At 38.8% G+C, this 17,063-nt stretch overlaps 1 protein-coding gene across 1 annotated transcript; it reads left to right on the top strand.

The window, feature by feature from the left end:
• The first annotated feature begins 1,049 nt into the window (after positions 1 to 1,049).
• WDFY1 (WD repeat and FYVE domain containing 1) lies at positions 1,050 to 13,201 on the top strand. Its single transcript, XM_010716441.2, has 7 exons — positions 1,050 to 1,185; positions 3,731 to 3,857; positions 5,341 to 5,446; positions 7,640 to 7,741; positions 8,468 to 8,598; positions 9,439 to 9,547; positions 10,273 to 13,201. The coding sequence occupies exons 1-7, from the start codon at positions 1,065 to 1,067 to the stop codon at positions 10,330 to 10,332; spliced, it is 756 nt and encodes a 251-aa protein (XP_010714743.1). The 5' UTR covers positions 1,050 to 1,064; the 3' UTR covers positions 10,333 to 13,201.
• The last annotated feature ends 3,862 nt before the right edge of the window (positions 13,202 to 17,063 follow it).

Raw genomic sequence — 17,063 nt, 5'->3', positions numbered from 1 at the left:
GGGAGGTTGGTGGCCCTGCATGTGGCAGGGGGGTTGGAGATCCATGATTCTTGAGGTCCCTTCCAACCCTGGCCGTTCTGTGATTCTGTGGGGTTTTTTTGTGTGTATGGCTCCAAAAGAACAGGTGAGTTAACAACTCTTGGGTTATGTGGATCAGATGTATGGGGTTTTTCTTAGTTTTTATTTCCTGAATAGCATACTTCTTCTAGATGTGGAAAACAGTCTGATTCCATCCAGCTTCCTGTCCTGTAGTTTTTGGAGACAATCAGTTGACAATCAGTAAGAAGAATGGAATATCTGAAAACTGTTGTGATGCAAAGCGTGTGATCTTAACAGATTCTGTTAGGATGTATTGTGGCTTTTGTGACAGTGTTTTGTGGCAGAACCCCTTCTGAAATACTTTTCAGTCTTCAGTAGTGTGTTCAAGGACCTGCATCAGAAAGCTTGAAAGTGGAGAGCAAGAACATATATTCAATGATGTCTTATTTTCAGTAGCTACAACAATGGGAGTATGCTTCTACTTCATAAGGTAAACTATCTGTGGATGGTCAACATCCTTGAATTTAGTTTTTCTGTTCTGGGGGTGCTAGCCAGTATAACATGCTAGGAAGCTGAGAGTTTATAGGGGCAACTAGTAGATCTAAGTCTGAATAGCACCCCGTGACCATTGGAATAATTCTGCTGGTAGCTCTGTAATACAACAAGTAGCCTAAGGCATCTCTTGTGGAAGATCACAAGTATGTTCTGTAAACATGTGCTAGAAATGGTTTAAATCTACTTAGATTATCTTAAATGGTGGGATGGATTACTTCATGGCTTCTCTAATGACTTATGTCATTTTCCATACTGTCTTACTTGCTTATGTATGGAGGGGTGAGAAGAGAGAAATGAAAAGTATTAAGCTAATGCAGCTTCCAGCCCTCTTAGATGTAGTTATGTAAATATTTATCCAGCGTACTAAGATGTTCTTTTCCAGTTTGTTTTGACTTTGTAACTGATGTGTATGTTCTATGTTTCAATTCCTTAAAATACTTTTAAGAACAAATGAGGTTTCTCCTTGATTGATGTTCAGATATGATTATGAAACTCGGTATGCATTTGTTGGTGATTATTCTGGCCAGATCACTCTCCTGAAGCTTGAGCAGAACACATGCTCGATTATCACAACACTCAAAGGGCATGAAGGTAAAGTAACTCTTTCTCTTGATTCCAACTGACTCAGGTTATTATGCCTTATTGTAAATCAGGATGAGACATTTGGTTGGATATGCAGCTCCTAAGGATACATATTGCATGAACAGTTAGTACAGCATAGTAATCAGAAAACTTTCAAAGCTGCACAAGTTCACTGCTTCTTAAAGAACAGATGCATCCTTGCTGTAGGGAAATCTTAGTTCTGTATACACTTAGAAGTATTTTCACTGTAGATGAGAAAATAAACATGCATTCAGTTAAGCGCAACTTATCCACTAGATGGCCACCTTTAAAAACTTTAGTCTCCCTGATGCTGAAGAGAAAGAACTAGAATGTGTTGTTTTTTTTTTTCTTCCCCCTGCAGATCTAGTGTTAATATAATACTTAAAAGTAGCTTGAGCAAGCCTAAACCTAGATGCTAAAAAGCTGTTTAATTCTTTCCAGTGATGTCCCTCCTGCTCTGGTCATTCAATTATGAGATTTTAGTTTGTGATTTCCTATGTTCAGCAGAAGCTAAGCTATATGCAAGAGGTTTTGAGAGCCTTTTAGAATCAGCTGTCTAGTCAAAGACAAATGTCTCATCTTATGTAGTATAGCTGAAGCCCTTATCAGATGAAGAACATGGAGAACCAAATAGTCTGTAGCACGATGTGGAGCCATCATCTGCAGTAACGAGTAAGGCAAGAATGCAAACTTACAGAAGGAACACACTATTTACTGATGTGCTGAGGGAAATAAGGCAATAACTATTGTGATACTGACAACTTTCACTATCAGCTGACTAATTTGCATTTGTGAAGGGGTAAATTTAATGATCATGAGTATCTGGCCCATTGGAAAAGGCCGTCTTTTCTAATAGCTTTAAGTATAGAGTAGACTTTGCTAAAGCTGTGTAGACTCCTGCTTTGCAGGCGACTGTGAAATGACAAAGTTGGCTTTGAGTAGGAAAGGCAAATTGGAATTTTTCAAATGATAAATGCATCTTCTGCTGTCAGTTTCAGTTTGCTTCAGTTAAGTGCAAAATAATCCTCCTGGCCCTGCTTTACCTCCTCCGAATGTTTTGTAGCAGTCTGTATTCAAATGCATCTCCTTGATAGATGGCATTGTTAGTTTGGAAGCAGCATGTCTGGATGTCACAGTGCTAATTCTGTCTGTCTGAGCTGCAGTGAGCTTCAAAGTACTGTCTGCATGGCAGACAACTTTGGCTTAAATATAAATTACTTAAGAGTACTGTGGTCCTCAAAACTAAGAACTGATCTAGTATAAAAGCTGGTTAAACTAGAGACCAAAACAGGTTTTTCTTATGTTAGCGTAATTTGAGCTCTTCCATTTTTTCCCCCTTCTTAAAGCAAAACAGGTTGTGTAGCCTATTTCCCAGGTGTCTGTGTAATATCCCCTAGGCCAGGTAACTCTAAACCTGAGTGGCAGCTGGTTCTCTGAATGGTCTGTGCGTGCTAGACTTCAGAGGTCTTACTTTGACTTGTTTCTTTTCCGGTGCTTGCTTTAACTGTGACTTTGTAAGGAAGCATTGTGTACTTTGCAATTTAAATGGCTTTAGAGTTTATCCCAAAAGACAACTTCCAGAATTCTCTGTACTTAATAGGCTACTCTGTGTAATGCTGAAAATAACATTTGAATTGCCTTGTATGGAACAGGTGGTCACTGTTCTCTGAGATAACTGCTCCCAAATGGGTCAGCCTGAAAATGATAATAGTCCTAAGAGCAACAAGACAGATCTCTTGCAGCAGAGAGCTGAAAGGAAATGTTTTGGGCTATAATTACTTTTCATCTTGCTATCAGACTAACAAGACTTGATAATAACTGAGCAATGGAAGAATGCTTTAGTTAAAAGGGAGGATGTCTGTCTAAAAGGGGGGCAAAAAAAGTTCTGGTGTGAGTGACAAAATTACTACTTCAGTCTCCTATCATATTACTGTGCATATCAGATTTAGTTTGACTCATGTGGCTGGATGACTGAATTCTTCATTTGAATAAGGAGAGGCACAGTCAGATTGGGCCTTCTGAAAGTGGTTTTGTAGTTAAGTACACAGTGTCTGAATTTGCTGACAGACTCCCAGTAAAATGGTCACTTAGTTTCTTATTCCAACTATTTTCATGTTAAAAATAGTTATGTAAAGGACTTGGTTTACCTATGAATATTATGCACTGAGTCTGTAACCACTGAGTAAGCACCTTACTGTATTCTGGATTCTATTTTCTGCTTGGAAAGCTTTGACACTTCTCCCCTTTTAGGGATCACATAACAACCTGCCAGCTCTTAAAACCATGCAGACAAGTACAAGGGGCAGAAAACTGGTAACTCTCAAACTTTCTGAAATATGCTTTGCTTCTAACATTCTTCTTCAGAATGGTTTTGTTCTGTCACCAGTCTTTACCTCTTTAGCAAGACTACATCTTGCATGCTGACCTTTGCCTTAAGGCTTTCAGTATTTGCTACTGTACTAAGGGAGTATGTCAGGTTTCACTTTAATAGCACTTATTCCCTTAGACCTAACTTCAGAATGTTTTTTCATAGGAAGTATTACTTCCCTGTGGTGGGATCCTGTTCAACGACTGCTCTTCTCGGGTGCCTCTGATCACAGCATTATCATGTGGGATATTGGTGGAAGGAAAGGAAGAACGTTGCTGCTCCAGGGCCATCAGTATGTAATGGTGTTTTGTCTTTTCTGAATGTTCTGTAACAAACACAGAGTGGTAGGAAGACTAAATAGCATGGCAAAATGTTTAAATCTTTGTGAATAACAAAGAGAACTTTTTGCATAACTGAAGATACCCGAGGGAAAGAAGGATAACCAGTAGTAGGAAAGCGCTTACTGATAACATTTTTTTGGTCAGGCTTGGCGCTTCTAAACCACAGATAATAAGAATGTGACACAAAAGAAGTCTTCAATCGCATTGCTTGAACTTTTACATAAAGTTGCATGCTTCTGTATTGTAAACACTTAACTGAGTTACTTGTGAGGGTCTGTGAGGTGATAAACTAAATTACTGGAGTGGATCTCTAGATTTCATAAAAACATGTTACATCTCCACTGTTCTGTAGATTATGTAGTTGTCTGTATTTAATCAGTATTTTTAGAGGGACAACACTATCTAGCTGCTTCTCTTAAATCTAGGGCCTTAATCTGACAGGCAGTTCACCATTGAAGGTATGTTCTACTTAGAAATGCAGTGGTTATAGAGACCTTGTTTTTGTTTAAAGATGTATTTCTATAGTGCATATTCTCCTTTTGTGAAATTTGTAGATGCCTCCATCCACCTTTAATCAAGACTCTAGGCCTTAGCCCTAGAACTGTTGTTAAATCTTGAGGATTTAGTTTTATGACTAAAGAACTAATAATAGAGTATTGGTTACAAAAGTGTAACTGGCGACAGTGACTAGAGGACTTTATACTGCTGTTACTGCTGCATCATGTATCCTGGTGAAGACTAATAACATTATTAGTTTCTCATTTGACATCTCACTTAGCATCAAACTTCATATTGAATGGGAAAGTAAGTTCTGAAAAGCAGAACGTTTTGGTTATTTTTTTTTTAATTAAACTTAGATGTTGCAAAGCATTTTTAATACTTTTTGAGATCATTTGTTCAGTTTATTTGATTGATTTTCACTTTGCCATGACTCTGTTCAGGATTCAGCCATCTGTCTTATTAGTGAATGCATGCTTTTTTTTTTTTGCAACTACAGACTTACTGTGGTTTATTAGCAAAAGTAGAAGCTCCATCTGCTTTCTAGCTATATCCTGAAACAAGCATTTCTCTTGATTTTTCCAGTTGTCTCTGTTTTGGTAAGTGGTTTTCCTTGCTAACACAGTTGGCACAGAGGCAAATTGCACTCTGCTCACTGTCAGTGCTTTCTGCCAGCAAATGTTAATATGGAGCTGTACCTCTGGTATTCTAGTCAAGCCTGTAACAGCACTGTTCTTGTGAACATCCTGATGCTAGAGTAGTGCTTACGTGGCAGCATCAATTCACTTATCATCATAGCTCTATGTAGACTTAGCAAAAAGTGTCTGGAAATCAGTTTTGGCTTTCTAGGTAAGTTTACAATGATAAATCAGGCTTTTCTGGGAAACTAAGCTTGATTTAAATGCTTATGGATAAATAACGTGTGCTCTGTTTCAGTGACAAGGTGCAGGCTATCTGTTACATTCAGCTGACACGGCAGCTAGTATCTTGCTCAGCTGATGGAGGAATTGCAGTTTGGAACATGGATATCAGCCGAGAAGAGGTAAGATCATGCTCTAGGTAAAAGATATATTTTTGTTTTTCCTCTTTGGAGGCTGATACGGCTTTTCTTAATCTGTTTCCCTGTCTGTTTTCCTTGTGTTGCCTGAAACTTTCAGACTGGACTGTCATTAAAACCTGCTCAGTTTTAGTGGCTGTCATACTGCATTGTAATGGGTAGATGTGCAGGACAGGCTCGGGAGGGCTTAGTTTCCCATATCAATGAGACATGTTGAGCCTGGGATAGCTACAGCCCTTGCTACTGGAACATTCTGAAGTAGGCAGGCCTTTGCAGTACTGAAACAAATGGACTGTACTTCAGAAATCTTGGACTAAGTTCTCAACTCATGTCAAAGCCTATAAAGAAGTATGTTGATTTTTAGATGCAAGTCAAAATGTAGAGATTCAGTCCACAGAGTGTGTGTGTTCGTTTATGAAAGACCTCAGAGCATGTCAGCTGAACCTGCCATCCACATTCTTTCTGCATTGATTCATATTCACCATAGGAACTGAAAAGATACGTGTTACTGCTGCCTTTCATTAACCATAGTCATACGAATTAGTGTTGGTTGTTCCCATAAGGTGTATTTAAGGTTCAGCCTCCCCTATCCTGTTGCTTTTTTGACCTACGCTGGGCACACTGAATGCTGTATGTGATGGTGCTAACATTTTTAGCATGAAAATCTCTCTTCAGAACTTCTAGAGTATTAGTGACTTTGTGCATGTTTATGTTTACAAGCAATTGGCTTGTTATACAGTTAGGAAAACGAGATGCGGCAATTTCTCTTCTGGATTAAGACAGCTCCTAAACAATAGACAATTTTAACACAATTAAAATAATGCAGTTACCTTAGAACAGCTGTGATGTTTCAGAACTTATTGGAAAAACATAACCAAGCCTAATCCAGAAGCAAAGAAATGAAATGTTTGTAGGGTGCCGAATGTGCTGCCTTTGAAGGGTTAGCTGATGGGTCATGTTATGGGGTATCTTCAAATATACAGGAAGATTAGAAGACAAAGTTTTTTATTCAGAAGGAATGGTAACTGCACTGCCAGCTGTACCTATTGATCTTAGGCAGTTCCAACTGTATGTTAGTAGTAGTGATCGCAGTCTTGTGGCCTACTTAGTGCCTGAAAATAAGAAGAAGAGATCCTGTCCTTCTGTTAGGAGGAACTAGGAAGTAAAACCGGTGTCTTTTAAAAAACAGCATTAATTGAAACCAGCTATTGTAAGTAACAGAAGCAATATGAAAATTTCACTTGGTGGAGTGAGAATTTATTTCCTCTGTTTTCCTTCCTACTCCCCAGTTCCCACACTAGACATTTTACCAGCCTTTACAGTATTTTCCACTAGCACGGTGAAAGGACAGGGATGCAGTCAAGGTTGAAGGTCTACAAACTGGACATTTGGTATTAATAAATGTTTATGGTGAGATGGTGCAATTGACAATGTTACTGCTTTATTGCTATCAGTAATGGATGTAAGTGAACTGAAGATAGATGTTCATGGTTGTTCCAGCTTTCTTGCTGTCACGTATTGGGGAGAGTTCCCCATTGGGTGCTTAAAGTTGTATGTGGTATACATGTTCCAGTTCAAGTCTATGTGCTAGAAAAATTCTTGAGTTTCGTTCTATCCCTTAAGGTATCCAAGTGTGTTGAAATGTGTGAAAGCCCTATTTTCATTTGGCATAGTTTATTTATGTCAAGAAAATTACTGGTAGGAGAAATGCTTAATAAAAATATGGACAGGATGGCAAATGCATATGATTTCTTAATTATTTAAAGCTGTGAATCTGAGGAAGCAAAAAAGATTACTGCTTCAAGAATTTACTTCTGCAGTTTCCTGTAGAGAGGAGCATGACAGCCTTGTAGCTGTTAGAACTTAGATTACACAAGGCATTGGAAATTGTCTAGGCAGCCAAAGCTGCAGTCTTTGAGTGTTTGAATTTATTTTTTTATCGCATACAGCTTTGGGCTTAAAAAGTGTAGGAGGTGTATAACTTGGTAACAAACGTTAGGACTTGAGATTCTGTTTGTGCTTTGTACTAACTTCCTTGTACTGTACCCAAGGTAATCTACTGTGTTAATATCCAGAGCTGAAATGGCAGTTTTCCAAGTAAAACTTTGTTGTGGGTTCTTAAAACAAACTTCCTTGGCTGAGAGAATTCTAATCGCTTTCATGTCTTTTGTTTTATAGGCTCCTCAGTGGCTAGAAAGTGATTCCTGTCAGAAGTGTGAACAACCGTTCTTCTGGAATATAAAGCAAATGTGGGACACAAAGACATTAGGGTTGCGACAGGTGAGATCACTCATTTGAGTGTTTAGCTGTACTTCAACACTTAAGCAAAAAGCAAACAGAAAATCACTAACACGGTTAGACCTTGGTATTTTTGGTATTTTGGTGCTTTGAAATGAGTGTTTGAGAGCTCACAGCTTCTGGGTAATACTAAGAAACTTTCTAATTCTGTGAGAAGTGTTGCATCAAACTTGTAGCACTGGCCAAAGAAGGCTGTGCTGGGAGTCCTTGATTGGGTTTCTCTGAATTTTTCAGTTCTCTGGAGCTGAGGACAGATATCAAGTGTTGTGTAAAGTAATGCACAGCTCCCCTAACTGAGCAAACTGCAGCCTATCATGTTGTGGAGTACCCAGTTCAGTGAAGCAGTGGTGACCCTTCTCTTACTGGACAACAGTGTGAAACATATCCAGATAGCTTTGTATCTAGAGGGTCTAGACAGACACTGAGGCACTGTGTTTCTGGCTTTCTTGGACTTGTATTTCCTTGGCCGGCTTTCCAACCCTTTTTCCTCTGCTCTCATAAGATTGTGAAAGAAGAGATGAGAAGGAAGGATGCAGAGGTAAACCTACTAGTGGCAAGAAAGCCATTTAGAACTCCAGAGTGTTTGGTTTGAGTTTAAAAGAACTGAAGGCTTCCTTACATATTGTTACTCAACAAACAATTGATAAAATGATGAAGTGGTACAATGCAATGATTTTTTTGGTTTGTCTTTTGTTTTCTTCCGTGAAGCATCACTGCAGAAAATGTGGGCAAGCAGTATGTGGCAAGTGCAGTACCAAACGGTCAAGTTACCCAATCATGGGATTTGAGTTCCAGGTCCGTGTCTGTGATTCCTGTTTTGAATCAATCAAGGATGAAGAGTGAGTATTAAGGAGTAATAATTCAAGTGATGCTGCTGAGGTGCTGAAACTCTTGTGCTTGCTATCCATCTTCACATAGTGTCATGCAGATATGTTAAGATGACTCTCTGCTAATAGGCTGCCTTTGCTTTGGGCACTCAAAGCAGTATAATGGCAGAGATTTCTCAAGTATCTTTGCAAGTGAAGTTAGACCAGATGTGGTATTAAAGCTCTTATATCCAGTTTATTCTTATTCATGAGCTCAGGTCTAGGGTTGAAACAAATTCATCTCTATTTCTTTGTAGATAAGGGCTATTGATTGCACTTAAAATTGCTAAGTGGGTGGTTGATAATGCATCACAGATGCCAGACTGTGTATGCATCAGTTTATGTATACTTACTGAAAATTGTTTCTTCAACAGTGTTTTCACAGCCCAACATTATTTTCCTATGCTAGCAAATTGGGTTAGACATCATTTACTGTCTCATTAGGCAGAGTTGTGAAGGAGCACTCTTTTTGTCTTGTTAAGATTTTTGAAAAGGAGATGCTGTGCTCTACCTTACTCACAGTAGTGAGCGGGTAAAAATGTAATGAGAAAGAATACTGTTTACTTAAGTTATTTCCCACTTCTGCTCTAGCATTTTTAATAGGCAGGGAAAGTCAGGAATTGTCACACCCGTATAACTAATTATACAAGCAATGCTTTAGCATGACTCACTGATTTAATTCTGTCCCCTTTAATACGGCACTGCAGTTCTCTGGACTTAAGGATTTTTCTTGGAAGTTCATTTTCCACTGCTGTAATGGTGCCATTAGACTTCATCTCATGGCTCAGCTTTGTTTGAACTGTTCTGTTGCAGCCGTACTTCCCTGGCAACCTTTCATGAAGGAAAGCACAACATTTCACACATGTCCATGGACATCTCCAGAGGACTAATGGTCACTTGTGGGAGTGATCGGATTGTGAAGGTATTCAAGTCCCTCTTTTCTCCATCCATTAGACAAATTTAGTAGAGAACTGATGTTTGTATTTACATTTAATAATATTTCCAATAACTGTTGCTATAAAACTAACTGTTCTGTGTAGCAAGAATCAAGGATGAAGGCTGTCCTTTGTGCAGCCGAATAAGGAAATTACTTGTAAGTCCACTGTATAGAGTCTAGCTGTCAGAAATGGTTACCATTGGTGTCTTCCGGACAAACAAAGCAGGTGTCAGCAGTAGCAGAATCTGCTAGTGGTTTTAAAGATATAGACATGATAAAAAGTGCAAGCTCTGAGCTTCCCGGCTTCTTTCTTGGAGCGTTGCCACTAAAAGCCCTGTTTATGAAACAGTGACTTGGAAGTCAGACTGATGTAGGATCTTGTTATGTTTAAATTATGCATCCTCCATGCTAGCCAGAACCGAAGACTCTTCCAGGCTATCCCTGTTGTTTTCTAAGTATGTTTATATCAAACTCATAGTACAGTTTTTTTAGACCAGGCCTCCAGAGGACTGCTAGGAAGTAGATATTTCTGAGACTGAATGGCAGTTGGTTTGTAAGGCTGGTATACCTCCTTGTCCTCCTCAAATCCAATGTAAACAGGATTTACTACCTCATGTCCAGAGAAGTCTTTGTCTGCTTCTGTGCCTGTTAGAGAAATATCTTTTAGGTCTTATTGTTGCTATATAATTCTCCACGTTATTTTCTTCTAGATCTGGGACATGACGCCAGTAGTTGGTTGCAGCCTTGCAACTGGCTTCTCTTCACGTTGATCTAATACCTGACAGGTTTATGCACCTTATGTACAGCAATATGCACCCAATGAGTGGAATCCTTCTTAAGAACATTACCGCAAACACTGGTTGCTTGATTCTTCTCCTGCTGCTGTTCCAGGATGGACAGTCACCTCTATAGAGCACAGCTTTTCTGCTGGGCTCACCAGGAATCACTTGATGCGGAAGTGCAGTTTCACAACCTCTTGGACTAATGTAAAATGGCTTACCTGCAATATGACACCTTGATGAAAGGACCTGTCGTTACTTGATTTATATGTAGTGTTAACAATGTGCTATCTCTGCTGATATATCTTGTACAGATACTTTGTAGCTTAAACTTACCAGAGTAAAATGAGTATAGTACACTCAGTTTGTTCAAGTAGTAAAATAACTTATTCTCTCTTCCAAAAAGCAATCCTGTATAAATACTTTTGAGCAGTCACTGTTTATACTGCCTCCAAAAGGTGTGTTGGTTATTCCTATGGAAGGAGGAAATACTTCAAAGTGGCAGGTAGCTTCTTTCAGATGAGATAGTAAGAGAACCTTTGAGCATACAAGATTTCCTTTATTGACTTTCTTGTAGTGTTTGTCTTCAAATTCAGTCACCAGTGAAATCACTTCTGTGGGACAGCTGTTTAGGTAGTTGGTAATTCTTCAAACACTTCTAGGTTCTTAAGTAGAGTTTTAGCATAACTAACAAACTTCTGTAGGTCTTACTAAAATGTACAGCCCAGCTACTCTACTTTAAAGACAGGCCATTGGGATGAGCTGTATGCTTTGACAATTCTGTAATGCTGTTAGAATGGGAAGCTAAGTAAATCTGCCTTGTTAAGTGTTATGGCTAAGAAAAAATGGCCTGCTAAGTCTTAGAGACTTTTTCCTGTGGAAAGGCTGATGTTTCTTTAGTGGTAGGTAGCCTGTCTCTGCTAAAATGCAGCATACGTTTAAATACTGCCTTGGTGTTGCCTAAAACTGATAAATACTGAGACTATCCAAAGCAGTAGTTACTGAGATACAGAACAGCTGCTGTTTTTTGCCTTGCACCCAAGTCTGTTAATTCTGAGATCTGTATCGATCATTCCCGATGTTAAAGCTGAGAAGTATGAAGAGGAACTGGGAGGCTTTAAAAATTGTATTTGGCATATAACAGGAAATAACTGAGATTAGCAATAAATTGGTCTGTTGGTCGTATGAATTTCCTACTTCTGAGTACTGAAAAGAGAACTTCAGAAGTTCGGGTCATGTGTCAGAATTCTAAGCTTAGGGCTGTTTAGATTTCTCTGAAAACAGGTGCATATTTGTGAAGACAAAATGTGGGTAGGTCAGCTGGCCCAGAGTAGATAGTGTTGTGTCAAAGGTAGCAGGCACTTTCTGGCAGAGGACTAGAAGATTAGACTGACTTTAATGCAGCAATGATCAAGTGGTGCTATGCATGTTAGTGAACTCAAGTCCTGGTTGTCTAGCTTGATGCTAATAATCTGCATTGGACCATGCTATAGGCTGAAGCATATGAAGATCATGGTGTAAGTAATAAACCATGATTCTCTTCTGTTTTAAGCCGAAAAGCTGATAGTCTTCAAAAGGGCATTAGAATCCAGAATATGGTAGTTACTGTTATCTTGGGTCTGGCTTTGTCTACTTTTTCCTGGCCCTTCTCCAGAAGTTTTGCTAGCAGTCATTTAATTTGCCAGGTGTGTTAAGCCAATGAAAAATAGACAAATCTGTCTTTTGTGTCAACCCCCAAAATTGTCTTGCCTTCAATTTAGGATTTAGCACTTGTCAAACTGATCTGATTCATTCCTTGATACATGCTGTATAGCTTACATTTTTTGGTAAAGGTTTATTTCTTATTATTGAGAGTCAGTCGGCTTGTTCTAGAAAAAATTACAGCTTTCTGCTGTGAAAGCCTTCACCCTTGTAACTCAGGAAGAAGGCTGAGTGTTTTAAGGGAGTAAGTAAGCCCCAATAACGCTCTGCATTCATTTTCAGACTTCTTCCTATCTGATTTTGGAAGAGAATGGCAGTTGTCTTCCTTGCAGGGTGTAAGGCAGAACACATGGATAGAGCTATTTAAGATTCTACTGTGCTGTGGTAAGGAGGATCTAGGGTTGTGTGTTAAGCTGGAAGCTTAGTGTAGATGTGAGATGAATAGGTTTTTTTTGTTTTGTTTTCTTTTTTAAACCAAGTATTCTGAAACTCCTACACCAATTATACTGAAGTGTAATAACTCCTTTGCAGCCAATACTCCTGAGCTTCAGCTTTTTTAGTTCTGATTAGTCAACATTTCCCAAATCAGCATGCAGCTCTCTCCCTTTCTTTGTGAATACTTCCACTTCTTGACAACCACTTATCTTACATTAAGGTTTTATCACTAGATAATATATTCTCTACTACATATTCTTAAACCTAAGGAATCTATTTTCTATAATTGATATACTTAAATATAGTGTCAGTTCAGATATAACAAGACAATTATGGCTGCTAAGTCATTAGTCATTTAAATATACTCTTGGTGTTAAACAAGTAATGCTTACAAACCACTAAAGAGATGGTGTTTTGGTTTATAAACAACTCTTTTGAATACACATACTCTCTCATGAAACTGAACATACTTCCAACTATGTCAGCTCAAGTGTGCAATTACTGAGAAAGCTTGATTTGAAGCTTTACTAACATTGCTTGTATAATCTCTTTCATTGGGGGCAGGGAAGGGGAGCAAAGGATATTAGTATGTGCTCAGTCTTTACTAGTTGTATTTCTGTACTCTGCATAGTTAAGCAATGCTAGATAAATCTGTCCCTTGCTCCTTCCTGTCTGTTTTTTAAAACTTTGATTACATGTACAATAAAATATTTCTTGATATTCACTTAGTCTATTTGGATGATACATCTTTTCTTTCATTGTATGAACGAACAACACCCATTCTACTCTGTTTCCTTCATACAGCCCACGTTCAAATTCTAGGTTGAAGGGATGGCTTCTCAGATGTGCTGCACTGGAACTGACTGAGCCACAACAGTAGGCCCATGATGAACCAGTGAGCCTAGAGACAAACAGCTGCTGAATGGTCCCAGCTAGGGATGTACAGCTGTACTCTCTATTGTGTCCTTGCCAGCTCATACAGACCTTTTCTCTGGTTCATCTAGTTCTTCAGATGTATGCAAAGCTTCTTACAACACAGTACCAGAGGATCAACCCCTTTCCTGGGATCCTTGGACCTGCCTGAGGTGTTAAGAGAAACTCCAATTTATGTTAGATGGTTTAAGTAGAGTCTACAACGTGATAGATACAGAGGACACCAACTACAGAAGATCTGGTTATGATTGTTTCATGATAGTTCTTCACAGAAGAAGGATGTGGACAAGCAGGGAAGCATCCTTATGTCTCACAGTTGTTCACAGCCTCAAATGGTTGCTTTGTAACACTTAGAGTGCCTTAATGAGAGAAGGAATCTGAAAGCATTTGACAAGCTCTTTCCACCTCTGAAAAGTAGTTGAATGGCTTATGCAGAATAATAGTGTAATTTTCTTTTTAACAAGATGTCTCATTTTGACTTACCCTGTTCTCTAGCTGCAACAAAAACTTGACCAGAAACAAGCAATCCAGTACTGATCTGTAGTCAGGAAAGCTTGTTTGTAGATCTCTGTGGACCATTGCATAATAGGTTGTAAATAATACATCTGAACTCTAGATTGTTTGAGTATTAAACTATTTGAGAACTGCAAATGAGGTCTTTGTAGTAAAAATGATAAAATACATGTATTGGTTTTGTAAGTGAGAATGCTAAATACTTTCCACAATTTGCAACAATATAAGCTTTGGATATGCTGTGTGGCAAGCCTAGCAGTGAAATTTTTTGGTGTGGTGTTCACTTTACACAATAGACAGATTGCATAATAAGCTGGGTTTGGGAAGGACGCTGATATTTTTTCTTTTAACATTGATCATTAACATTAATGTCTGTGTATTAGAATGAAAGCTCTGTAAGGCTTTTTAGCTTGAAGAGACTTGAAGTCCCAAGTTCTGAATGGCTTGGCTAACAGTGAAATCCCACAATCAAACTCATATGAAAATGATGAACTTCTGCCAGCTTAGTTTATTTAAATATTATTATTGATCATCAACTAAACTTCTTTTAGTGGGTTGAAACTTGCTTTTTGAAGCTTTACCTGTTCCATGTACGATTACCCAAAGCAGCAACCCATCTTGCTGATCTCTTAAGTAAAAGCAACCAAATAATCCTGCATTTTTTGCCCCTTTGGAGAAAGTAAGGCTGTAGTCTTTAGGTAGCTGTGTGGGCTACTAAACTATCCATATGCAAAAGCTAATAGTTGAACAAATTCAGAGATGGTGTTAATGGTTTTATAATTTGTGCCATTGAAGAAAATATTAACATAATACCAGTAATAAAGTAAACATACATATTTTCATAATTTAAATATATTTTATCAAATAACAAATATATGAGGTCATTAGAATCTTTGCTTTTTGGCAGAGTTTGGAACTGGATGATTCTTAAAGTCCCTTCCAATTCAAGCCATTCTATGATTTTGCTTACCTAGCAGGAGGTTTTTTTTTTCCCTCAGTCTCACTAGAGTTTGCCAGACTGATTGATGTCCAATATGTGTGCGTACTCAGTAAGATCTCTTACTGGTTTTGCTCTATAACTGCATGTGCACAGAGAAGACAGATTAGATTCTTTGATTTACACTTTATGTGATTGTACTAACTTGGTTGGGATTGTCTGGCTTGTCTGCAGAATATTTAATATGATCATCTTTGAGTTGCTATTTGTCACACAAATACTATGGGTTACCTTACATCTACTCAAATAACTGAATTATTTAGTCTTGTTAATTTTGTTTAGAGGGATCCTGGTGTGCTATTGTATATTTTGTGTAAGACATCCAGAGGCTTAGGATCTCTTAGCATTTGCCCAGTCCAAAACCGGTTGAATTTATGTAGAAATACAGGTTAATTCTAGATTTTTTCATCTGTGTTTTTAATGCCATCTTTCCCTTCTTACTCTGAAATGCTTCATGGCAAATGTTACGGAGTTGTACTCTTTCCTTTCCTTTAGAACTCTGTTCATAGAGAAAGATACAGAATAGGGTTAAAACTTCTCTTAACTTTGCTCTCATGGCTGCTTTTCAAGTAAAAATAGCTCCACGATCCCCACATATCTATATGATCTTTCTTTTCTGAAGCCTGTTTTTCTTATGCTTTTGTCTAGCCTTAAGATCTATGTGTACGTATCTGTCAAAGGGCTTTAAAATATTCATGAACTGAAGTGCATCTTCTGATCAGGTGTGGGCACTGTTTGCCAGGGTTCCTTGACATAGTTGCTGCTAAGCTATCCCTATTTTTCTATTCTAGTCAGTGTCTTTTGTCTTTCTCTGTTCTCATTACATTTCTCCTTCTTTCTCTCTTAGTTTGTGGCTCCTTCTCCATGTTTCTTCTGCAGCAGCATGTCTCTGTTGGATTTTGGCTCCTTGAGATGAATGATGTGAGCAATTGAAGCATGACCAAACTGCTTGCCTGAGCCTTCTGATCTGTGAGAGTGAGCTGGTCTTGCAGTGGCTGAATTAAGGCAGCAGATGTGGAAGGTGAGTGTCTTTAGGAATTGACCTGTTACCTCATCCTCAGTTATAAGATCCCAGCTCATTCGGCACTCACAGTAATGCAGCCATTTATCATTGCTCTTCTGTTTGCCACAGCTCATGCAGGTTGGAAAAAGTATTGTAAAAAGCATTACCTCTCATACCTCTGACAGTGTGGTGTCTGTCCCAGCTGTCTGGTCTGACATTTTGCTTTTCAGTGCTGGTGATCAGTAGGGAAGAACTGAGATCCATAGGATGATCCACAGTACTTACTGGGGTTGGAGAATGTCAGGATGTTTTCTGTAAGGGTAGAAGAAATATTGCACATCCAATTGGTATTTGTGGGATATTCAATTTAATCTTGATCTCTTAAACATCATCTAAAATAAGGAAATGCAGCTGTTAAACTGTGTTCATTGTGGCCCTTTCGTGGAGGCGAAATGCTGGGGATATAAATATGCTTATAGACAGTGAAGGATGTTTTAATCTTACTGCTACTTGAGAACAGTGGTTCTCTTGTTTTGCTATGCGAGAATATCAGCTGAGCACTGCTGTTGCAGAGCATGGCACGTGTTGGAAATATCCAAATAATTTTGTCAGGACGGTATCTCTGATAAAAGCAGATTTTATTCGCGATTGCAATGGCGGGCGTCCCGCAAGCAGGAGCGCCCCTATGGACACAACATGACAGCCTTTATACCCTGTTTTCTCCCCCTTGCCTCCCCCCTCTCCCCTGTTTCCCCACTGGCTGGGTACTCCAGGTTCACAATCTTATCAGAGGATTTACATTTGTTATTTACTTGTTAATTTGTTTGTTATCTGGTGTCGCCATCCTGTCGTTTCCAAGATGTCTCAGTGCTCTTCTTGTCGTATTGATATGGTGATTTGCTTCCAAGTCTTCGTTAAACAAGGATCACCGTGGTGAGGGATGATGTCAGGCCTTCCGATGTCTCTTCAGGCGCTTCCTCGGGCATGCCATGACTTGTTCTCTGTTTTGATCTGGTGCTGGATATTCTTGCAGTGTGTATGACATAATATACATATATACACCTATATACACCTATATACAGAGCGTGCGTCCCTGGGAAGGGTTATCTAGACGATAAGTGATGTAAACTATGAGGGATC

This window comes from Meleagris gallopavo, chromosome 11 (genome assembly GCF_000146605.3).
Source record: "Meleagris gallopavo isolate NT-WF06-2002-E0010 breed Aviagen turkey brand Nicholas breeding stock chromosome 11, Turkey_5.1, whole genome shotgun sequence".
NCBI classification, from domain to species: domain Eukaryota; kingdom Metazoa; phylum Chordata; class Aves; order Galliformes; family Phasianidae; genus Meleagris; species Meleagris gallopavo.
This window is presented reverse-complemented; position numbering and strand designations above follow the sequence as displayed.

Coding starts and splice junctions, on each gene's coding strand:
- WDFY1 (XM_010716441.2), top strand. CDS start 1,065: ATGTTCAGATATGATTATGAAACTCGGTATGCATTTGTTGGTGATTAT. Junction 1,186..3,730: donor AACACTCAAAGGGCATGAAG/GTAAAGTAACTC, acceptor GTTTTTTCATAG/GAAGTATTACTTCCCTGTGG. Junction 5,447..7,639: donor TGGATATCAGCCGAGAAGAG/GTAAGATCATGC, acceptor TTTGTTTTATAG/GCTCCTCAGTGGCTAGAAAG.